The 26,119-nt window shown below is 34.0% G+C and overlaps 1 protein-coding gene across 11 annotated transcripts in view; it reads left to right on the plus strand.

Moving 5' to 3' along the window:
* LOC106161833 (paired box protein Pax-5) overlaps positions 1-23,146 on the plus strand; it is a 51,819-nt gene extending 28,673 nt beyond the window's left edge. For 8 of the 11 annotated variants that reach the window (XM_013538869.2, XM_013538868.2, XM_013538866.3 and 5 more), the window contains 8 exons: positions 1,839-2,080; positions 5,157-5,227; positions 5,849-6,146; positions 8,804-8,884; positions 10,630-10,821; positions 12,121-12,234; positions 18,813-18,899; positions 20,419-23,146. In XM_013538869.2, coding sequence (XP_013394323.1) covers positions 1,839-2,080; positions 5,157-5,227; positions 5,849-6,146; positions 8,804-8,884; positions 10,630-10,821; positions 12,121-12,234; positions 18,813-18,899; positions 20,419-20,501 — 1,168 coding nt within the window. In that variant the 3' untranslated portion in view covers positions 20,502-23,146. The remainder of the gene's footprint in view (positions 1-1,838; positions 2,081-5,156; positions 5,228-5,848; positions 6,147-8,803; positions 8,885-10,629; positions 10,822-12,120; positions 12,235-18,812; positions 18,900-20,418) is intronic. The other 3 variants (XM_013538879.2, XM_013538867.3, XM_013538880.3) reach the window with 3 other exon arrangements.
* The last annotated feature ends 2,973 nt before the right edge of the window (positions 23,147-26,119 follow it).

Below are 26,119 nucleotides of genomic sequence, written 5' to 3' on the forward strand. Positions count from 1 at the left end.
GACCAAATGAGATAAATAATGAAAAGGACAAGGTATTACCCGGTGACACTCTACACTTTTGAAATTTAGGGGATTCACGATCGAATTAACCTCGTCTTTCATACTCCAAATCGCAAGCTAGACTTTCTTTCATTTTCTTCTCCCCGCTTTTCTGCCGCTTTAATAAGCAACAATCAATGACTTGATAATGGGAAGAAGTAATGATGGAAATTATTATTGGCTCTTTGGGACGAGTGGAAAATGTAGATAGAGAGACGAGACAATACTTAATGCGACGGGGATCAGCGGGGTATGGGCCTTGCTATGAAAATTCGATTATCTCCCATTAAAATCTTAATTTTGAAAACTCTTCGACATCATTTCATTAACAGGGTAATAACACTCTACGACAGAAGGTCCTATTGAGTTAATTGACAATCACATTTAAAGAATAACACTGTGCTCACAAAGAAATCTGACGGGGACTGTTTGCTATTTCTTAATCACTCGCTTACTCCAACATTCTACACTTACGGATATTGCTTCGAGGGGAAACGAATTGACTTTCTGACTTTCGAGTTCAGGAAACCAGCCCTTTCAATATTTACTTGGAAATCGCTTTAAATAAAAACGACCTGTTATGGATTGCCGTATTATTCAAAGCTTAATAGCAATATTAGATACTTCCTTTGAGACTCGGATGAAGCTGAGAGTGATATGTGTGATTTTAGAAAATGTTGTTCGGAAATACGTAACATTATGTGAAGCGTTTCGATTTTAATTAAGTTTTCCATTAAAATGATTTAAATAGACTCAGAAACTTGAGATTGGAGACTGTTTAATTCTAAAAGAGATGAATGCAAGAAATTTATTAAAAATGACATCGGTCTCCGAATTTGAACTGCCGATTTAAAGTTTTTCGATTGAAAGTGTTAAGTAATTACCAAGATAGAGACCACTCTTACAGTTAAAACGCGCACATGCAATAACAATTCGTTTTCCTTTGCGTGAAGTGTCAACAATATTCCTTGTTAAGTCCTCGGGGTTATTCTGAAGTTCGACTTTCTCTGGGAAACATAAGATATTGATAAAGGCCGGGGCGTAGCACACCGAGACCGCTTCGATATTGCCGTTTGGTAAAGGAAAAAGTCATTAATCACTGTCATCGTGGTAGCCGTCAACTACTACACAATACAAATCAAAACTCGGACGACAAAGTGCACAGCGGCATGTGCAAGTTAATCAAGTACCAGTATCGGGCTTAAAAAGTACGCACTGTTTTAAATGTCAAATCTTCTTTCTGTAATTATTTCTGGAAAATGCACGCAATGCCAATTAAAAATAACATTAAATGGCATGCTAAAAACCCCTATTGCCTCGTTCAAAGTTATTAAAAGACACAAAGATCCGCTGAAATTACTTACTTATTTCACTCTGAGGGTACATTGTTAAATCTTGGATATCTATTTCCGTGGAAATCATACGGCCGAATTTTCATCCATGGAATGAATAGGTGTCAATTTCTGACTTATCCGGATTTGCGTAAAATTTCTTACACCTGTCCCAGATCGCTTAGAGAAAGAAAATTAACAAAAAAATTGAAATTGCTTTTTTGTCCTTATTTTTAAACATAAAAATCACGTATTTCATTTAAGTTTTAGGCCTTTTTAAGCTATTTAACAGATGTAGATACGAATAAATTCAAATCGACATTGATTTAATTACTATATCCCATGAGTGTACGTCAACATATATATATTGACATTTACATGCCTCGCTATTCAGCTTTTTCCTCGATATTTTCATTTATCACCCAAGCTTTCACCCTTTTCTCACAATAAAAAATTCCCTTTCTACAGAATCGTACGTAACAAAGCAGCCGAAAAAGCCAAGAGTCAGTCGCTCCACGGGGGTCAGCCTTCGCCTGTTTCCCCGGGGAACCCCAGCCCTGTGACTCTCTCCCAGGTGCCGACGAACGCGGACGCCCTGGGTAGACCCGGCCCCTACTCCATGAGCACGATACTGGGGATCCCCAACCACTCCGTACAACAGGGACAAAACTCCGACATCAATGGAAACAAGAGGAAAAGAGAAGATGGAGGTAAATATTTTTTATTTTACTAGTTCAGGTTTAATTCTATTTCATCATCATCATCATCATCATCATTATTATTATTATTATTATTATTATTATTATTATTATTATTATTATTATTATGTGGAGAGGTTAATATTTTACCAGGAATTAACTCCTCAAAATGGTCATTTTAATTCGCTGTTTATCAGTTCTCATGGATTTTGCAATATTATAATATCCAGAGACAGAGTTTAACATAAATTATTTTGACATTAAGAAATTAACAGTTGTACAGAGGGGGTTATACAGTGACTCACGTACATTTTCTGACATCATACGAGTTTCAGATGAACATTTGATAGCGTCCAAAATCTTTTAACTGTTTCGTCATTGTTTGGTGGACCGAAGGATTGGTAGATTTCGCGTTTGGGTTTTCGTTGGTTTAATACTTATTTATTGCTGTAAGATTACGCTCAAGCTTTCACAATTATATTACTCCAACGAAGGACATTTTGTAAACAAAATAAGTTTTTGTAAATATAGATAAAATAATCTCTGTATAATAAAAGAAAAACAAGCTGATGTCACTTGAAAAAAATGTATCTACATGCTTTGCGGGGCAAAAAGATCAAAACATTATCGAATGGAATAGAGGTATTTCAGCTCGTCTGAATAAAAACACGAAACAAATAACGCGTTAAAATGGATTAAGATCTCAATAAAGCCAGAGAAAGAAGCAACGCGCCACAGTTTATTTTAACGTTCAAGAGGCACAGCAGTGTTCACCACAAGACCGAAAAAGAAAAAGCCTGCAATTGAGTTTTTTGCTTGGGTGGCTTTGTACAATTTTCTGCTACAGTGTAGATAGAGCAGAAAACATTAGGGATTCCCCCGAGAGGCGGAGGGAGCAACCCCTCCGTTTGCCTGTCACTTAATGGTAGTTCAATTTAACTCGATACTCTAAGGATTGTTTCAGTTTAGTAATTAGTATCAGATCTGTCAGTTTAAATTGATGTTTAGCATATTCCGCTAACTTTTTCATTATCCAGCAAATTCATTGGGCGATCGTCTTAAGCCGTACTATATTATTGCGCTGTCAGAGTCGAAATGATTTTCATTACCGCATTCGCTCAGAATGGTTAACACTGATCAATCATGGAGCTTGCATTGGCACACAGACACTGAATCGATACAGAAAACATTATCATCTATCTTAACTGCCAATGCACGCAGCTACTTTTCTCTGGTTCAGAACCTGAAACATTGGCGGTGTTTTTTTTCTGTTGTCGTAAGAAATTCAATATTTTTGCGGATCACAGCCAAAGAAGGCAGTCGGTACATAGTAAGGCAAAAATAAACGGCATTGAAATGGGTGTATTGTTACCGAGGTAGCGAAGTTAGCGAAGTGAAGCTTTTGTTTTATTTTGTTTTCTTGTGAGCGGAAGCGACCTTTGGCACCTAGAATATGCTATGAGATCGAAATTCGGGTTTTCTTTGATTTAGAAAAAACGAGACATTTAAATTTAGACACTTTACCTGAACTTTAGCTTATTAAATCAATGTATTAATTGGAAATATTTCACCGAGATTCGAAATGTTGTGCATTTAAATCAGTCACAGAACCTAAGTAATTTTTTTACGTACATCAACCATTTTTGTTCACGTTATTGATTGCATTTCTTTATATGGTGTCTTTAGACTTTATACTTATCGTTTCGAGAGTCGAATAATTTTTTCAGCGTCCAAATTTACCGCATCTTTTCAAAATCGCCAGAAAAAATATTTAGGCATGTCGGTCAATGAAGTTACCCAATGGAAGCGAAAGAACAAAAGGCTGTTTACAGGACAAAACCTATTAGATATACAACAAGGCTCTTCTTAATTTACCGCTTCATGAAACTTGTGCAGGTGGTGGTTTTAGTCAGGTGCGTCTTTTTTTTAGGGGGGGGGGGGGTCTTAGCCGTAATCCGATTGTCCCTTCTAGCAAAACAGCTCTCTGGCTTGATAACAACTCTGGACACATCGAAAGGGAATGTATCCATGCAAGAAAAATTAATTAAAAGATTATTCCTAGCGAATCAGCATTCTGTCAGTATTTATTACATCAGTGGTCGTTTTACCAAGTGGGACGGCTTGCTTGACAAGGTATTTTATACGTTTAAGCAGTAATTAAAGTAAAACAACCAGTTGCCAATTGATCAATAGACGTCTTCGCTACGCTGGAGTGGTCACGAGCAAACCATGACTTTACGTACTCATTGCAGCAACTTGAAAAACCTCATAATACAATAGTCTACCCGGGGTCTCAACTGGCAAATATATTTTGCTGTAAAAAAATCAAAATTGAGTTTCATCGGAGACATATCGATTCTATGTTTTGACCCAGAGATTTTGATTGCATTTTGTCGGGGTATAGCTTTTTTTAGGGGGCGCAGGATTGTGTTTCTAGCATGTAATGCCCCTGGGAGAGGGCGCTAAAGCACACAAGAGGTTCGTGTTATTAGTAACATATTATACACTTTATCAATCAAATATAAAATCATAATGGCCATTAGACGTTCAAAGAAGCCATTAATACGATGCTCTACGCCTTGCCATCAATTATTTGTGATAGAGAAAGAGAGAGAAGAGGTGGGAGAAGGGGGCGGGCTATGACCATTCATTTGGTCCGGTTGGTCACGTTTGGCGTGATTATCCAACAAAAATGTTCGTCTAATCGGGCGAACGGTATTGGCATCAAGGTCTCTTGAAGATAAATGAAAACGAAAGTTATTCACAAATCAAGACGGTTTCTAATTTTCTAATAAAATGCTACTTAATTGAGCAGATGTCTTAAAATGCAAATATTGATGACATCTATAAAAACCGAAAGACGAAAGCCAAAGCCAAATTTACGAAATATTTATATCGTTTTGCTAATATAATTTTAACATCAATCGATTTAGATTTGTCAGTTGGATCACTTTAACATGGCCGACGGCATATAGTATTAGCGACATCGCTCAGTTAGCAACAGTAAATTTTAATACTATTAACGCTAAATTTCTTTAGAAATAATGCGTTTATCATTTACGCGCTTTTGTTATGCTTTGTTTTCTAGTGAACGGCCACGGTGAGAATGAAAATGACGGGAGCAGAGATGACCACGAAGATGCAAGGGATATTGACTCGGTAAGTAGTCTAAGTTAACGTGATTTTGAATGTTTGTGTTTTAGCAGAAGTATCGATTTAGGCAGTCATGTTTAGCATTCAACATTTGCAGAGCATTCTGTAGGCACGGGTTTCTATAGAAGACGGTACTTTTGCAGAGAACTTAAAATGAAGCAGATAATTTTACTGCGGAACGCTCGTGACGATGTAATTGATTCTACTTGTTTAAAATATTTTGTTTAGTATTTAAAACTAATTCATTTAAATAAGAGAGGCAGACAGAGGCTTATGATGAAGTTTACAGAAGGAGATTAATTTAATTGTGATGCCGGGAAGATGGGATGTTACTGGTTTCAGTGTTACCCTTACTTTTGGATTAGTTTACGTCTGTTTCATCTTCATAATTACATGGCGTGGAGATGATGGAGCCTTCATGCAATTGATGCTCTTTTAGATGCTCTTTTATTTTCTCTTTCTTTTCATCTTCTGCTAATGAATATAGTCAGTTAAATTTTCATGAACAATTATCTTAAGTTTTGAACTTACCGACGATATTCCCTATTCTTGTTTTTTTTCATTCAACTAGAAATTGTTTTACACATTTTGAACGGAAAAATCAATCTTTATTCATAAAACTTTCAGTTATGGACATACCGAGGAGCAAAACTTCCAAAGAATGAGGTCGACTCAGGGGACTTAGCAAACTCTATCGCCAGCACATTTCAAATTCCTTCTTACGGCGGAGGGGGCAGTGGTTCGGCCATGCAGCCGGTGGTCAGTTCGCCCGACGCTGGTGGGGACAGTAAATCCCACGAGGTGGTCACCTATGGCGCTGGACACAGCATAGCCAATATGAACACTGCAGTAAATAACTTAACTTCACCGACTGCTGCCTCAGAAGCTCAAAACAGTTCGTCAGGAAACTATTCCCCTTCACTTGGTAGGTCACCGACCATCATGCTTTCTTCTCTTTTCTTTTTTCCTGTCCTAAACCTTCCTTCCTTCCTTTATTGATGGATTTTTATAACTTTTCCTCGCCAAAACTTCATCTTTATTGTTGGAGATTTCAACTTTAAACTTTTGTCAACTGCATGTTTGTTACATGAGGGTGAAGGATAAACATTTTTCAAATTCAAAGACAGAACTTGCTTGATTTTTCTGTTGTCTCCAACCTTATAACAATGGGACCTTTTCATAAGAGAGTAAAGGTTGAAGTACATGTTTGTAAAATTATTTGATGTTCTTAATGGTCTTGAGCAAAGGATGTTTTGAACTGTCCAGCTTTGTTTTCTGGTCAATGTTTTTAACGATGGCAAGGCTGATGTAGCGTTGACAGTCAACAGAGCAGTTAGGTATTGTGTTAAAGCTATGCTAGGAATACCGTTGCTTGACTGTAAGCCTGCCTGTTTTAAAGCTATCACTTTTAAAAGACGACGTGAAAGCCACTTGTAAAAAGATGAAAATTCAAATTGCAACTTTATTTTATTTTCAAACATTCAAACTTGTTGCAATTTGTTGAAGAGAGATTTTTCTTACAACTTTCTTTTCAATTGCCTAATTGTTTCAAGTGGGTGCCAATTTATTTTGAAATAACTGGATTTCATTTTCAGTCTTTAATGCCTTATCATGTCAACTTGATAATTTTCTAATAATATTTATTTACAATTTTACTGTAAGCTAAAAACAGAAGGAAAGATCATAAAAGGGAAAAGAATGACACTTTTTAAATTTATTTAAGAACACAAATTTTCTGAATGCATTGTTTGCCCTGAAGCAATATGTTATGAGGCACTATATGCAAACTATTTTAATTGCAAAAATCATTTCAAATTTATAATTTCACAAGGCTTTAAAGATGTATAACATGCACACTACTGAAAGATAATAGCTATGGACAAAAAAGCCTGACTTTTGCAGTTGATGAAAACATTTCCTGATAGAAAATGTAATGAGAAAAAAGAATAAGTTGGTTTTCAAAACATTCTTGGTAATTCATCATCAGGCATTGTAGCTTTTCCTTTTTTCTTCTCCTTTTTTATATTTCTTTTTGAAAACGGTATCAAATGCGCTTAAACCTTCAACATTTCCCATCAATCATTGACATTTTTTTAGAAATTGGGTGAAAGAAAGAAACATTTGGTGCATTCCGACTTCAGAAAAAGTGGTTCTGTTTCACAAATTTTGACATAAAAGCAAGCTTACAAGAAATTATAGTATAGTATAAATGATGATTAATCATCTGTCACCTGTGTCTTCTGCTCATGTTTCACTCAATATGGGCACACTTAACTTTTTTTTCATGTCTTTATTCTCAAGACCTTGTGCCAACGTCTTTGACCCAGGCAGTTGTGAGACCCAAAAGTGGAAAAGGCTGGGAAATTAAAGTTACCTTTTCTACACAGTCCCTTTTGAGACCTTGCAGGTTATCTTACATATAATTGGACGATCTGGCCCCTCTTTTCATCCCTCCACTATCAAAAGATACACATGACAGGATATTTGTTGCCAACCCCATTTTCTCCACTCATTTTGCAGGACAATACACTGACATTAAGCCATTCGAGCCCATTGCTGATTTTCTATTTGTGTTGTATGTAATCATCTGTAATGTGAGCCACCTTACTTTCCCCCAATTCTGTAATTTGGGAGGTGGGGAGAGGGCGATTTGGCTGTCAAACAGCTGAACAGCTGTACGCGTAATGAAGATGAACCCTTTTCTCTCCCAATTTTCTCCAATACTCAACAAGAGGCACAGTGCGGCTGTGATTATCTTAATTCTTTTTATCAAATTTACCGTCATAGCTTTGTAAGCCTGTCTTTGTCAGGATTTGAAAAATATGGGAAAAAACAAACCCTTAGCTTATTATTGTGATAAGCAATCTTGTTATTTTTCAACAGGTGAGGGCTTGACTCATGGGTAAGAAAAAATGACAAACTTTTTAGGGTGAAAATAAACTGCATTATTTTTTCATAATAACCAGTTGACAATACAGCCATTCAGACATTAAGGAAACCAATTCTGGGTCTAAATTGTTGAGAAAGTATGCATTTTCCAAGATGGGTAATAGCATCAGCTACGCCCATCATTTGACACTTATGATCATTGCATACATGTTTATCTGTCAGTGCACCTGTAATTAACAAGGGACAATAGGACCACCTAGGGGGGCAGAGAATTCCACAAAAAACACCCGTAAAGTTTTTGGTTGAAGCTGAAATTTACATGTAATTAATAACATCGTACCTTTGTGGAAATTGCCCATCAAAGTTAAACATATTTGACTACCATGTTTGAATATTGTCTTTTTAAAACCAAAAGCAACAATTTTTTGTTACAGATATCCACTTGAAAATGTTAACAACACAGTGTGTGTCAGATACAACCTATATGATACATTTTATCAAAATGTTATGTCATCTAGTCATTGGTGAAAGAGAATAGCCAATTTTAATGAATACCCATTGTTGCTGTTTTTATCTGTAAACTAAACTTAAAGAATTATCATCAATAAATTATTTCAGATAAATGTTTCTGTTATCTAAAACATTTGCAGAAAATTTATTTGGATTTTTATCACATTTTGCATCTGCATTTAGGTTCTGTAACACCTATTTATAATCGGATGGATGTTAAAGTATTGGAATCTCATCATTTGGCCGAACAGGGAGCTTTTGGGAGTAAGTGTCATACACAGTTATAGCACTAATATCTAGATGGCAAGGGAATAGGCATAAAACGTATGTTACCTAGAAATGCTGAGGAGATAACATAATAGTCTGAGAGTAGAGGAAGCACTAGTTAAAACAGGTGCCTTTAGATTGGTAACTTGAATAACATTGGGATTGCTAGACAGTTTGTAGTGATAATTTGGTTTTTAAAATCCATATTTTTACCTGCTGTGTGGATAACCTGCACTTATTTGGATATCTCCATGTCTGAGTGCATTCTTATTTCTGCATTAATATTAAGAAAACAATGGAATAAGATTTTGTATAGAAAAAATACAATGTAAAGAATTGATTTTTGCTTAAGTAATATGCCCAATGACAAATCAATTTATGGAGTTTTAAACCTTCATTTTAGTTAACCTATTTATAAAATAGCTCTGTCAATGTATTCATTTGACACAAAAGCAAATATTTTTAGTATTTATTTAATATCATCTCATGCAGAAGATACTATTAAAGTTTTTAAAAAAATCATCTAAATTGCAACTAGCACACATTGAATGTTTTGACTGAATTTGTCATTGTTGATTCTTACATAAATTAAAATTAAAACATATACATATTTCCACTCTTTGGACATAAAATACATACAGTTGTACTTGTTTGACATTATTTTTGATTGGACTCTTAACAGCAAGGGTTATAACTTGTTTTATTATATCATAAATATTAATAAATAGATAAGACTGCATCTTTGCTAATTTAGACAGTTAAACTAGTAAAACTAATATGAATCAACAAAATTACACAAAACATGCAATTTTTCTGTATATGTCTTTGAATTAGTTTTGTGTTTAATACAGTGCCCTCCAACTTGACACCAGAGTGCATACAACTTGAAATGAAAAAAAAAAACTGCATCCTTGCTCACTGTGTAGTCACCTAGTCCCATGCCAGCGCCAACAAAACGTACAAACTATACACCTCATCATTTTCCTTGATTTCAACACAAAAGGATTGTTGTCCTTTTTTTTATCCATCCCCCTCAAGTCTCCAAACACATAATTTCCTAATTGATTGACATTCACCATCTAAGTAGTTTTCAAGCAGCCCATCCACTCATATTGTTGTTTTTGTTTGGGTTTCCTATTACTGCTTGATACATCTGACTGGCAGCTTGATTTGAATTTTTCATTTCCTCCTTAGCCTTTTAGTATTCCAGCATAAGTGATCTTGGTTGTATTGTACCTCCCTATTCCAATATCTCCCAGTAGATAGAGTTGCAGCAGTGTTTTCCTAAATGGATTTAGTTCCAGTGCCAAACACAAAAGTCTGATGGAAAAATCTCTTAAATTATTCAGCAAAAAATAGGGTATATGGAAATTAAATTAGGGATGGAGTCGATGAACTGGTTAGAACATAGGGCTCTGTTGTATTAATTCCTCTTATGTTTGCAGAGCAGATTTTGTTGTATTTATTTTATTTGTTCTCATCAAGGTTTTGTTAGTGATCAGTAGATTTCCTGGTTGAGATAATGTATCTGCTGTTAAAACCCCATCAATACTGCATGGAGCATATTAATGCATGGCAAAGACTGTTCTTCCATAGAAAAAGATACTGATTAGCCAGCAGGAAACAACCACCACCATTTATTGATCTTTTCTCCTGCAACTTTTTGTTTTAAGTTTTGTTTTTAGTCATCTAAACTTTTTCAGTTTTCGATTTAGTATTTGCTGTTCCATTTTTGTTTGTAGCTAACAACAACAACAACAACACGCCAGCCTCAATTAACAATGTCCCATCATCCCCCATGAAAGTCCAGACCGAGGCTGCCCAGGCGGTCGAGACCAGCAACGGTAGTTTGACCGAACTGAAACCCATTTCTCAGGGAGTTCCCACTCCGCAATCATACAACAACATTCCGTTTAGTTCCACAGGGCAGTATTGTAAGTGGACCACAAGTCAGAGAGGCATAGACTGACCTTTTGCTTATTGATACTGACCTCAACTTTCCATAACCCTCCTCTCCTCTTCCTCACCAACCTCATCCTCATCCTCATGGGGTTTTAATATTTCATTGATGTTCTGGTTTAGGGTCTAACCAACATCCATCCTGCAGAGACACATCAACATTATACTTTTACAGTAACAGTCGTAACAATAATATGGCCTTGTTTTGGTTCATGGTTTGATTTGTATTGTTTGTACTAATTATTGTCCTGTAATTAGCACTTAACAAGATTTTATATCTGCATTTTATTAACTTTTTAAATAATTTATTTATTTTCAAATTACACCATGTTGCCCATTGTTTTCATTGAAATTTATCCATTTCCCATTACAGAAAGTTAAACAGATCTATAAAAGTAACTAATCTCAAAGAATATTGGTTTATTTCTTAACTGGTTTCCACAAAATTTGGCATATGTTTGAACCAATAATATAGGCAGTATGTTCAATTTTAGTTTTGTGCAGTATATTATAATTCTGATGAGGAATAGTGTGAGCATATAACTGTTTTCGAAATGACTTTTTTGGTTTTGTAAATTATGTTCATTTATTGTTATGGATGCCATTTACACAGTTAATTTTAAATAATACCACAAAAGAAATAAATTTAGTTCAGATACAAATTTCTCCCCAATACCTTGTGAGATATAAGAATTTAAAGTGTTTCTGCAACGGGAAATTTAAGAAAAATCATATCAAATCTGAATAGATATATATATATCTACAAGTTTGTCCATTTATTTCTGCTTATTTTTCATCTTTGGTACTCTTGGTTTGTATGGTGTTGCTTGCATGTAAATACCAAATTATTGGCTCAAAGCAATCACAAAGTGGATATCACTTCTCTTTAACATTTTTGTATCTTTGCTTGTAGCATCTAGATAAATTGTTTACAATAGGAATTGTGCGCATCCAAGTTATTTTCTACCTTCAAGCATCTACAGCTTTTGTTAATTGAACCTTTCTTGTTTGCTCTGGGGAACTGGGAAGTTAATTTAACAAATTTGTTAAGCATTTTATGGCATTGATCAATATTCTATAAGTTTAAACATTCATCAGATGTACTTATTAGAAATTGTAATTTTATAATTTGTTACCTTTCTGTGTGATTCATATCCACTTACATACCTTCACTTACGTCATGATTATTTTACAACTTTACTTTCAGTTTAATTCCTAGATCTTGCTACATCATAATGGTTATAAATTAATCATAAAAACATTTTCTCTTTCAGCACAAACTAACTACACAGCCAGTCATACATCTTATAGCAATCAACCCATGCCGAGTTTGCCACCTCTGGTTTTGCCTCCAGGCTCTAGTAATTATGCCACAGGCCCTGTAACAGGTGAGAATTCTAAACTATTTTACAGTAGGCAAAAGTATGATTATGTCGAGTTATTATTTTAGAAATGGGTACTGAAGCAAGGATACCCAAAATAGGCAGAACTGTGGTTAAATAGGGCACAATAACCAACCAATCAGAGACTTGGAATTCTTTAATAGGTAATCATTTCTCATCTTATTAAGGACTGTTATTCTGTAGGGGAGAGTCTGAGGGTCCGTATGCATACTTCTTTTTATTATGGCTCTTTTTAGTGGTATTATGTGTTTATTACTAGATTTTATCAATATTTTTTTTCACAAAGATGGGATGTGAAGGCATTTCGAACAGGGCACACGGCACTTTCTCACAATAAAGGTCCTATTTTCCATCTTCACTTTGAACAGTAAACACATTTGTCACCATTGAAAATGATGGAAATAAAATACTTAGTCCACATATAGAAAACAATGCAGATATCTGTCCACCACCGCCCCTGATTTATTGCCTCTCTGTCCGGACAAGACTGACCGGCTTGACCGGTCTGTCACATTCAGAGATTTCCAAGTGATTTTTAAGTTTGAAAACTGAGTGCAAAAACCTTGGCTAATATATCTGTCACATGGACCTTTCAGGTTACAATGCTTATTTATACATATATGAGGAAATGTTGAAAAGTTATTGATTTGTCATCGTTTAACTGGTTCAGCTCACTGCTTAGCAGTTTGGATCAGAGCTCTGTCAGTGCAGAAAAGTTTAATTTACCATGTAGTTAAAAAAAAAAAAGAAAAAAAAACAATGGAGAAAGTGATCAAGCTTCATGCATTCTGTCATACCAAGTGTCCATTATGTGATGTAACAACCCATATGTTATGAACCAGTAACAGGCGCACAACATGAGTAAAGAAAGAGAAAGTTTTCCATCATAGTTTTGAAAACAAAGACTAATTCTGTAAATTGAGAGAAGAGATATAATATTGCCTGTTTATTGTTCTTTTATTTAAGGATAGAAACTCGTCTTGCATGTATCAAAACTGGTGTTTTATAAACCAATATGAGCTGTAGTTTTATGTCAAACACAAGTATTAAATGAGAGAAAAGGTATATTGTCTTTTGTTTATTGTTCCCTCACTTAATGACAGGGACTTGGATAAATAGGCACTCACTGTATTGAAAGTTTACATGGGTTAGGAGTGATAGATCAGCTAGTTTTGGCACCTGTAGTTTGAACATTGAGAAATAATATGAAATCAGGACATGTTAAAGAAAAAAAAAGAAAAAAAAGAAAAAGGAGTTTATTACTATAAGAATGTTTTTTAAACATCTTTTCATAAGAATTTTTTATGAACAAGTTCATTTGATGTGCTAGCCCATATGTTTACCTTCTCCGAAAAGAGGTTACAATTCTACTGTTATTTTGGTATTTGGGCATCTAACTTTGAAACAAAGTCTTTGCATACATTGTTCAGGTTATATTTCTTTTTATACAAGTTTCAGATATCCTCAAGGAGATAATCATTAAATCGTGGCTTTTTTGCTTTGTTATATGGTTAATTAATTTTTTAAGAGTCATTTCTTTGGAGTCATTTCTTATCGTGGATGTAAATCCATTCTTTTATTTAACTCAAGATTGCACCATGTAGCTGATTTTAAGGTTGAATCAAGGACTTGAGCAGGCGAATTACACAATCACTTCACATATTAATGTTGTCCTCCATGGCATTCTTAAAATTAATCATAAAGGATGAAGGGTATAGTTGCTACCAGTTGATGGGAGAGGAAGAGAGGCTCCTTTTCTTTGTGGTCTTTGGCTTCCTTTACATCAATTTTTCCCCACTATAGTTCTGTTATTTGTAAAATAAAGATACCTCTTTGATGCCACCCATATTTTGAAACTGATACCATATCATACCATATCACTGCAAAAAGAAAAAAAAAACACATTGGAAACCACCAATAAGAAGAACAGTTGTTTGAATACAATGATATGACTTGTGATGGGCGAAGAAAAAAAAAACGTTGATCGGAAACAGTAAACTGTTTGTCAAACTGTGTGGTCTGCTTCTGCCACAGTGCCAGTAATTTACAGGTATGGTTACAAATACACCTGTGCCGTCTGCTCCTGTGCCATTCATAGTGCAGGCATTTTTCCTAAAGCCAGAATAAAGCAACTGTCCAGAAGAAGAATAGGCATTCTAATGGAGCAGTTATTTTTCCTTTGTGCTGGTGGTTTATAAAAATGACGAAGGAATGTTTGGCAAAGCAGTAATTGCTGCGGAGAGTTTAAGGAACAAATTTAAGTGGCTTAGCTTGAAAAAGATATGCAAAGGTAAAATTTACAAAAAAAAAAAAAAAAAAAAAAAAAAAACGTCTTTAATTCACAAGGTCATGGCTGGGTCAGATCTCAGTTGGAGGCAGAACTCGTTTTATTTATACCATTTTTTTTCTCTAATTTTCAAAGGTGTGAATATTTTTCGTTCTTTTGGAAAGTACTCTTTCTATATATGTTATCAATTTGAATTTGAACCATTTTTTATCACTTTCCTTTGAAAAAAAAATGAAAAAGTTTCAATCACTTGTTTTCTACACTGTGGGATCTCATGGAAGACAAATGGTGAAAAGCAAATGTATAATTAAGCCTAAAACCCACATAGGAATTAACCACTCGTGAGTCAGCCCAGACAGTTAGAAGTCAGAAGCATTCCCTGGTGATCTCAGTAATGAAGATCATCATTCTTACATGACTGGCCGTTCTTGGATAGGATAAAAAGTATAACAAACTTAGTGGGTAATATGTATTTTCATCTGCCAGTACATTACCCTGTTCTCTGCAGGGGCTAATATAGCTAATAGGAATTTTTTCGGTTACAGTGTGGTAGTCAAGCTGAACCAGATCTCATTCACAAGTCTAAAGATGGAGTGCTTTGACTAGGTCTTTGCTTACTAGAGTGCATCATATAGTAACATTAAATGGGGAAGGCTGTCTGTTATTGTGTGTTCTGCGCTGCTAGGAGCAGAATCAATGGGCCGTGGTGGCAAAATCAGTTGTGGAACACTGGGCATTAGTGTCACTTTCAGACACCCTGAGTCTCTGCTTTGAATACCATAGGGGAGGGTATATGCCACTGTTAAGGGAATAGTCTGCATGGTTTCAGGCAGAGCACAGAGAGAAAAATACACTAACAAATTTCAAGAGGTGTTCAGCAATTTTCTAGTGCTTTTCATATCGCTCCATAGCTGAGCTGCAAATCCCACAGACCATTTAATAAATCATTTTTTTCACAGATTTCTTATAAATGACCATTTTGTGCACTCTGGCACTCTGGGTTTACAGATGTAAATGCTGTTGTTTTATTCATAATGCAAGCACTTTCATTTTCATTTCTCAAGGTACTGGAAAGACGGGAAAGGCATTCAGTAAAGGATGGTTGGGGAGGGGTTATCTTCAACGTTTGTTTTAGGATATATGTGAGCACACTGAATTGGTTTCTGAAGCCAGTTTTGAGATATATGAGCTCTGAAGTCTAAAGGTTATTTTGATTCTTATATGTTAGGAGAAATGGCACCACAAGTTTCAGAGACTTGCTAGATGTTGGCATAAGTTTGTTTGGCAAAGACGCTTGGTTAACTGTTTCCAAATACGTTCTGGCTCCACTACAATAATCAATATAAGTCATGCATGAAAATATCACCTATGGAGAATTCATGAAATCTTTATATGACACCGTCTTTTCAAAAAAGTTAATTTTGGAAACAGATTTCAAAGCAAACGACAAATAAAAGAGGTAATGGAAAAGTTCATTATTTGGCAAAATTTACAAACAGATTTGCTTGATTACGTTGAACAGACAACTTTCATGTTGTTTCAAATTTCTTATTAAAAAAGAAGGAAAAAGGACTTGAGGTAATGGGTATTAAAGGCAGGCAATTATTAATCAGTAATGGGGAGATATGGTAACAGGTTAAGTTCCTTATAAGCTTAGATGGAAAAAAGTAAAGCCGCCCTTTTAATACTCAAATTTCTAACCATGCACACTATTCGTTGTAAATAATAATCTTTGCCTCAGCTTGGGCTCATAAATCAAATTTTTAAAAATTATTAAAATTATTGAAATTTTAAAAAAATTGCCTGTTATACTTATGTTGTTGGGCTTGGTCTGATATTTCAAAAGCATTGATTTTAAGATTGGCATTCTAGGTCTAGTTCTAACTAATTCTAAATCTACATGGCAAAATTCTTTTAAATCAACAGTAATTAAGGTTTTCATCTTTTTTTTTTCTTGTTTGAAAGTTTGACATTTGTGCTACTCTCCTTCATTCATCCCTGCATTGATTATAAGATTTGGATTCTAAATCTAAATGGCACAGTTCTAATTTATTGTAGAGAATAAAAAGAGACCAACATTCTTTAAAATCAACAACTTAGTTTTCATTATTTATTTATATATTTTTATTTTTATTTTATTTTTATTTATTTATTTTTTTTTTTTTTTTGAAAATTTTATATTTGTGATTACATGGTTTCTACCCTCCCTCCATCCCTTGCCCATACTGAATCTGCACAACACTGATGGTATCTAGGTTATTAAGGTTAGGAGAAGCTGACACCACGTCACTTCCAAGCAATATGAAACTAAACATTCTCTAAACCTGGAGCTGGAGGAAAGATGTTGTTGGATACCACATAACACAATGATTTATTGCAACTTCTGATGTAATGAGAAGTTTGAACAAGGTTAGTTTTTTTACTAAGAGATGGTTTGTCCTCTTGCATTTTATGCAACAAACAGCTGAAATACCAAATGGTACTGATTTTTTAGATTAAAAGGGTCTTTTAATACAAATGTAATAAAAAATATAGATTAAGAAAATAGTTAAAATCTTACCTTTAAAAACTACAAGTGGCTCAATAATTGCCTGCACAGTAAAGACACATATAACTAATTGTTTGGAATCACCTTTGGCTTGGAGAATGTTTTATGTAAATCATTCAGTGTGTAATAGATGTTATGTAGCTTAACAAAAGCAACACTGTACGAACCTGACTGCAGTGTCTTTTCGTTAACATGATGTTTGCCATTACAAAATGCGCCCTCACAACAGCTTTACTGTACTTGGGGCTATATTTAGCTCAAGAGAGGAACAGAATTATAATAGCGCTTTACAACTTTTTTGGCTATTGAGTGCTTGCATTCCAATAAATGTTTCTATCAGGATGTCTGCGAGGCAGATATGTTGTGTCACACAATATTCCCATTTCGTTAATGTCCCAAAGTGATAATGTGTGTACAGATGTCTATACAAACAAAATGAATTACCAAATAACTAAATGAATTTGCTTACAAATACGTGGATTTTGATGTTAATCCCTAATAGAGGCATCTTCCTATGACCTTTCCAGGTCATTCTAGACTTATGATTGTGACATGATTTTATGTGAATTAATATAGTTCACAAGACAAGGGATAAGAAAGGAGAAAAGAAAATTAAGATTTTCCCACACTTCATTAACTGTGCTTTGATTAATGAGAGAGCAACAGCATTGTCTTGCTTCCAGTGCCGTGGTCCCCGTAGACCAACCTAGCGGCTGATATCTCTTGGTACAAAACTCCCCTGGCATATTAAGAGTCTTAAACAGTGCTCTTTGCTCTGGGTTAAATGTTAGACTTGTCCCGGAAGACCTCATAATGATTAGGCTACTTAGAAGTGGTCATTAACAAAAAGATGGACATTATGGCATATTTTTAATGATTTAGGAGGCATTAGCTTAATGGACTTATGTTACCTTTAGCATGATCGAATGTTAATTAATGCTACTTAATTTCATTATTTGAAGGACATGGAGGATGTTATTGGTTATTATTTATGTAATATCAAGTGCTGCATTTAATATCTTAATAACACTCTTGTTAAAATGGAGATAAGGCAGTCAGTGGTGAAGGTAAATAATTTGGAATATAATATCCTGTCATATTAAAAACACTGTCAACCCTTTTTTGTATTTTCATTTTAATTTTGTCTATTATTTAGTGATTTGTTTGTTTGCTTAATTAATTTGCATTTGTTACTATTATCCGGTCCCTCATTATTCTACAACATTAGCATTATTCGACAGTGCTGACCTCTATTGCAAAGTTGTGACAATTATGTGACTCAAAATTTAAGTATATTTCTTGTTATACAAGATATCAAGGTCATATTGATTTTGAATACAAACTCTAACTATTAACAGAATTTGGTCAGATTCAGCCATATTTGTCTGAAAAGGTCAGCTAGCTAGTACAGCTGTTAGTACTTTGTATGTGTATAACTTGTATTCTTTCTTTGTGTTGCATTGGAATGATATAATTTTTCTCAAGGAATAATCAAATGAAACAAGTGTAGGTCAAAAAAAAATGAAATAGATAATTTTTTAAAAATCTAATAAATGTACAATGAGATATTTTAAATTGTCAACACTTAGATGTTCTTAAATCTCTTGACATCTTGTTTTAGCACTTAGAAAAAAAAATGTACTGAATTAACTAAAAGCATACAAGTTGATAATTATTGTAATTTCATAACTGAATTGAAACTGAAACATTTATTTTTCATGTCACCAGGCAGTGAATATCCCTCATACCCGACAGCTTACTCTCAATACACTGCAGGGTACCCAGACCCAACATGGACAATGCGATATGGGATGAGTAAGTGTTTTTATTCTTTTATTTATCATGATCTGAGGAACTCAGTTTCAGTAATTGGTCTCTCTCCATTATTTTGTAAATTGTAAATTTTTTTGGACAGTGCAAGATGGGCAAATGCTCAAATTTATCACGAATAACCAAAAAAAAACTTCAGTTAGTTTTTTCATTTATATTTAGTTGATCTGAATGAGGTTTTTATTCATTTTATTTTTATTATATTTTTATGGGAACATAGATTTTGTATTTGTTTACCTGTGGTAATTCAGTCATTTTAGGCATCAATTGTATGGTCAAAATAATTAAAAATAGTTTTATTTACTTCCTACATATCAGAAAAATTTTGAACTTTAACTTCCTTAGAAAAAGAACATGTTTTCACATTTTAGTACCATACTGTCCATTTAATTCACACATGCCAAATATCAGGAGTATCTGCTTTCTTGGAATTCAAATCAATTAAAGGCGTGCCAGTAGTCTTTCCTGATGACAGTCACTACTGCGTGTTTGATCTTTAACTATTTTGTCTTTTGTTTTGTTTTGTTTTGTTTTTTATTTGCATTAGTTACACAACACATATTTCTTTGTATTAAGTGTTTTTTTTTCTATTTCTCTTTTTTGGAAGAGAGGGAGGGTTAGGAGTTACATTACCACATTCTTTGGAATTAAATCACACAATCAAAGACATGCACAAAGGATTTTTGTTTGCCAGTGTCAACTTTAATCTATAACAGAGTCAGAGACTAAACAAATATCAGATAAAAAGGTCTGGCGAGGAATTGCTAGAAGGGAATATCAAAAATACATGATGGCAACCTTTCATCTGTTAATTGCCATTATCTGCAGACTGCGATAGCATTAGTATGCAAAGAGTGAACTTCAGATACTTACACATGTTCTTTTCATTTTTACTCTTTCCATTTTCAAATGATTTATTGCCCGGAAAAAATTCTCTGTCAGTGTTGGCATTCCAAAAATGGAGAAACTGGAATTTTTGGCTTAATTACCTGTCCTCCAAGTCGGTGAAAAATCCGCCCTTTTAGTAGAAATAACTGATGTATTTATTGGATTTGTACAGGGTTTTGATTGAGCCTGTGCAATGATTTATGGTGGGTTTTCAAAGCAATTTGCTAATTTCATCCTCTCAGTCAATAAACAACATTTTTGGAAATTTTTTCTGTTACCTCTAAAAATTCTGGCTGTTCACTGATGACAGAAATAAAGGCTGTATAATAAAAAATCTAAATGTGCATTTTCATCATGGTTTTTAAACTGATATTTCACATGGTTCTTTAAAGCTGATAATGATATATTCATATAATTCAAGTAAAATTTTGAACATTGATAACTACAAACATTATCTTGAAAATAGGTCCTGTTTGCAAGGTTGCTGTGCAGCTCACCAAATTATTATCAGTGCATCAAAAGATCTATAGGATGGCATATTATTCTGACTGTTACTCAATATTATTTTTCAATTGACCTACATTTAATTTTTTTTTTTATTTCTTCTCCCTTCTAGATCCGTCCTATTACTACACACATAATGCACGACCAGGTGATCCAGCACCAACAGCGCCAGCTAATGCCGTGTTTAAGTCCTAAGACTATATTCATGTAGTTATCAAACCGTGAGGGATGTAACTTACTGCAAGACTGACGTCGTGTATTGAATGCACGTATGCAAGACTTGGAGAGTTTTATTCCACTCTTCAAGATAGACAAACCAAATAAACTACTGTCCTCTGCAAAACTTACAGTTTAATACTGATATTGTTAAAATAGGAATGATATAATGAAAAGTAATTATGATAATGTGTATAGAAAGGTATAGATTATGTGTATAACTATATGTTGTTGTCAGGTGCAACATGGGCAGAGATGGAAACATGTAAATCTCAAGGCTCTGTCTTTTTGCAGCAGCCATGATGACTCAGCATCTTTGTTACACAATTGTAAGTCTTTATAAATGAATGAATGCTTTTACAAGGTGCACAATTCCGTCTGTCAATGTCACATGGTTGTCCTGAACAGTGGAGTTACAGGGGCCCGGAGAGCCCATGCTTTTTTGTTTTGTTGAGATTCTTATAAGTACCAAAGCTTTGTAAAAACATTTGTAGTGATTTGTAACTAGAAAATTTTATTTTATTGAATGTAGGTGAAAAAAAACAAACCTTTGTTTTTGACTCTTTTTTTTTTTTTTTGCTTGTTTTTAGAAGTGGATGAAATACTTATCTCTAGAAGGAGAGAGGAGCTTAATAAGTGGAACGCACTATCCATTTTCTAAGAGTTGTGATATTTATGTTAATACGTAGGCATTTTAACTTACCTGAAGAATTGTTATACACAGATAGTGTATGTTAAAATACAACATGTAAGCACATACAGTGCACATATGTTTCATTATTAAAAAGAGTCACCATTCAAAAATTATACGCCAGTAGTACTTTTTAGGCCAGGTGGTGCATTTGACTGAAAAACATTTAAATGTGTAACTCGATTAACAAATTAGAACCACACTAAGACCACTATCATTAAGAAATGGGAATTGAAACTGTACTTAGTAGTTTAAAAAAACTTTTTCAAATATGTAACTGTATAGTGTAGAATAAGACACATTTTATACTTTTAAAAAACAAAATGCAGCCAAAATTATCCATGACAGTGAAGGTGCCAGTTGCCTTACCTTTGGTGTTCCTTGTCAACACCGTGAGGGGGAATTTAAGACAGATAATCAGCCAAGTTGTGCTGAGTGTGAGGGGTGCAAGCCAAGGGATATAAGGTGTCTAATTAAGCTCCTGTGACAGTATGGTGCAAATGAAGGGAGGTACCTGTTTGGTCCCCAACAAATTCGGCAATATGATATTTCTTTGGTGCTGTCCATAAAAGTCTGGAGACATGCTATGGTGCATATGTGTGTTTAATTGAGTAAGGCTCTCTTTTTAATTTTAATGTCTGGAAAAGACTCGCTGAGCGAGCTACCTGGCCAGCTTAGAACTGAAATCCCCTCTAGGTGTTAAGTATGTCAATTGGACAATTTTGTAATAAGTTTGTGAAGAACCCACTAGTTTTGAGAAGCACCAACTGGTTTAAGGGTCTTTTTTCTGTTTTTGGTAGGTTTGCATAGACTGTTTTAATATACTACAGATGTTTCATATGTGTAAATAAGAACATAATTTTATAACCATCATCAGGCACTTAGAGATCAGAGTTTTGTTATTTTCATTCCCCGAATAACCAACATTTCATCACAAATTATTTGGTAGACAAAAACTGCATTTTTGTAAAGTTATCTGACTTCTGCAGTTTGCTCTTCAGATTAACATAATGCATTTTCTTGGTGTTTTCCAAGTAACAAGCAATTAAGGTGTAGTTATACAGTTCTGTCCTGGCTCTCCTTTGTGCATCATCTAAATTTGTTTTGTTTTTTTTTTTTCTTTAACTTTTTTTTTACCTTGCAAGCCAGTCTTAAGTTTTACTTTCCCTGTATGATCAATTTAGGAATTTCCATTGCTCTTTTTATTTATAATTTTATAATTATCAATTTATTTAATAATGTTTTATTTTTCATTCCATATAGAAATAGGAAAAAATACTATCTACCTCTAAGATATTTGTTTAATGTAGGCAAATTCATGGAGCAGAACCGTTTACTGGTTTTATTTAAGTTCTTGTGTATCTGGCTTTTAAATTTCAAATAGAATAAGTTGGCTATTGGCCTATACATATTATCAAGAATTGATATTATTTTAGACCATGAGAATATATTTAAGTTCAATTTACCTGTACTTACGAATAAGTAATGGCCTAGAAACAATGTTTTCTGTTTGTTATTTGTTATGTGCATGTTTAAGATGTATCACAGTGGATATTTAAATCAGTCAGTGTTTTTATTTTTTGACTCAAGCTTTGGGGATCACTTTCTGATACCCCCAGCAACTAACAGAAGTATAGCTGCAGACGATATATATGCCCGACCAATCAGTGAGCGTCGTAAACATCACGTGACCGCATGTTCTTTTCTAATTGTTTTCCTAGCTTTATGTGCAATTTTACCTAAGTGCATAATAAGATATTTTGAAAAATAAAAGCTACAAAAGATTTCTTGGCGGATATGTCAAGATTCTTAGACACTGTTGTAAGTAGCAACGTACTTTTGTTGTGTAAAAATATTGTTCAACTCCCATTTTCTCTTTTCTCATCATCATTTACAAGAATAAAAGCTATAATAAAGCCTAGCTTGCACCAGATTACCTTTTTGTTAGTTCTTTCTCCATCTGTTTTAATTTCATCCACTGTTCTCAATAAATGAGTAATCAACAGTTGCACGAACGGCTTATAATTCAGGTGCTGCCAAAGCCGTAAACGCTGTCGCTGTGCAAATTAGAACGAAATACACACAAAAAATATATGAATAAATAAAGTTACGTGTAGAGGTGTCATTGTCAATGAACGCAGGAACCAGATTGAAACGATCCATAACGCATCCATTAACCGATTTCTTGGAAATGAACGATTATGAAGTTTATTTGAACAGATGAATATTATATAATATTTCGAGTACTCAGTGATCTCGGGAAACAATGTGTTCAGGTGGCACTTGTACGTTATACGGTAAGAAGCGTTTCAGCTGCAATTAAAAGTACAAAAATGTAAAGTGAAGCATTTCAAAAAGTACTCTTGATAACCGTCTACTCTGAAAACCGTTACTTTGAATACTATCCAACCTCTTATCAGTGTCGGTACCAGAATTGTGCTGTAATATGTTAAACGCCGTTTTTGTTTTAAATGCAAAATCAGAATTTTAACCCTCTTTTTTTCATTGTATGGTGTATAACTCGAATATTACATCCATATGAAATATTGCTTCGTTCTACAGCTAAAGATATATTTTTTGCAAAACAGTAGTCCAAATGTATCGACGTGGACAAGTTGGGAAGATATGAAATTAATATCGCTTTATAAGGCACTGTCACTTGAGCCATTTTATTTTCAAAGTTCCCGTTTGAAAACACCCTTCATAAATTTTCCAATTACATGTTTTTAATGTTATTTCGCTCAAATATCAAAGTCGCAGAAAAAAAAGAAAAATTGTACTTATCTCCCAGGGGAATTATCTGTCATCAAAACAATTTCATACAAAACTTTTTTAAAAGTTAAAAGCAGGGCTCAGTCTGTGCCGGAGGGCACAAGAGGGTGTCATTAAACAGAAAGGGGACAAAATGGCTTTATAATAAGTCAGAAACTTGACACTAGAATAATCACCCAAGTCCCTTCGGGGTACTTCTAGAGCATGCGTGATGAAATCCATATTTGTAATTTTGCCTGATTTGTGGCGAGAATCGGGGCGAGGAAAATATAAGTTGTGTCAAAAATAGCAACATACATTGGTGTAGATAATACTGTTTTATGACTGTATGTATGTAAAAAACCGTGATCATTTTATTTATGTGTCAAATACGAGGAGACGGGTATTGACGTCAGCGTATTTGAGGCAGTAATAGGTCGTATTGTGTGGCATCGTACATATACATATATATCTCTAATGCCCTAATAATTGTCTCTCCCTTTATTGTATTGATATGGTTTTGTAAAATGATATTCCGGCAAAGCAACATCCAGAGTAAATTGCGGTAGATATTTGTCAAGGCATTCTTCGGAGACCGTGATCTTTGTTTTTTCTCCATAAAGCTACTTTTTAAAATTTTATCATTTGATGATATAAAAAAAAATTTTTTGTTTGTTTGCATTCTTAGAAAGAGAAATAGGGACAAAGCAAAACAACATGACTTAAATTTTTATTATAGTAACAGCTTTATTGTTATCAATCGAATATAAAATGATATAGGTCAACTGTTACGAAGAGTTACTTTAATATCAAACGTCATGAGAAACAAAAGCAAAACAAGTATTTCAAACTCTTTTTCAATAATGTAAGAAGAAGCATTTACATAAGCTAATAGCCTAGATGCGTTTTGCGCCGATCAAACCTTATAAAATATTGACAAAAATGTTGTGTTCTTTGCAACACATGCCCTTTTCTTAAATATGATGCAACAATTACTAATTCATAAACACGTGCAATAAAAATTGCATTTTGATTAGAAATTACATGAAAAGAAAAGGTCTCTTCAGTGCAAAGTATGCAGTGCACGTGATACCACTATTTCTCATTTAATAATTTTATGCGGCATAGCGGACCCGAAGCAGGTAAATCTGAAAACAATTTACAATAGTGCGATTAGATATTAAAACTCCAGAAACCAGAAACCATATTTTTCAGGTTTATAGCCTATATATGACACGTTGTAACGCTCTGGTGATACAGTTTTGTAACTATTTGAAGTTGTAAAAACAGCAATCAATATAACTGATCAAGCTTTTTTACTTGTATTAATTAATTACATATATTCCATTACAATCCGAGCTAAATCTTAACTGACAATAAAATTCCAAAATCAGAGAAATTCAGAAAAAAGTAACGAGGTACAGAAACAATATGCTAAGTTTTTCGCTAATTTTTGCCCATCATGTTTAAGGTATCACTATGTATAAGTCGTCTTGAAATTCTTAAAAAAAAAAACAATCGGCAAATTAAAGAGAATTTTAGATCAGCTTAGGAAAAATGGTAATATCATACATTCCTGAATGAATTGGGCTTAAATATATTCAATTTACGTTTTGGTATACGTCAACACCGATGTAGGCCTAATCATTCTAATCAATCAAATAAATACACGAAGTCTTCAAGGGTACAAAAACAGTCTTGGGGTCAGTCAAATGATGGTGGTATTTAAATAAACTTAACATTGTGATGCCATTAACATAAAGAAAGAAAAACAGAAAAAAACTATGAAGGGGTGTATCTAATGTGGAGAGCTTTGAATTCGTGTGTTTTAAAGTTGCGGGCCTCTCGCTGAATTTCATATCATACAGCTGTACTAAGAAAAACGTATACATTGTTTCACACATATTGAAATAAATAGTATCATTCCTTCAATGACAAAAAATTATGTTAAGCCTTTCAAAATTGAATTCAATTTTGAGCAGTTAAAACATTTGTTTGGGGATGTCTTTTATTAACAATGATAAAGATATAACAACAGACTAGAATATATTATTTACTGAACCGTACACCCAACGATCGTTTTCGAACTAGCGGTATTTTGAAAAAAGAGAGAGAGAAATTTAATTCAAACCAAAAACCAATTATGTCATCTTTT

This window comes from Lingula anatina, chromosome 2 (assembly GCF_051362555.1).
Source record: "Lingula anatina isolate TDL-2025a chromosome 2, LinAna3.0, whole genome shotgun sequence".
NCBI classification, from domain to species: Eukaryota; Metazoa; Brachiopoda; class Lingulata; order Lingulida; family Lingulidae; genus Lingula; species Lingula anatina.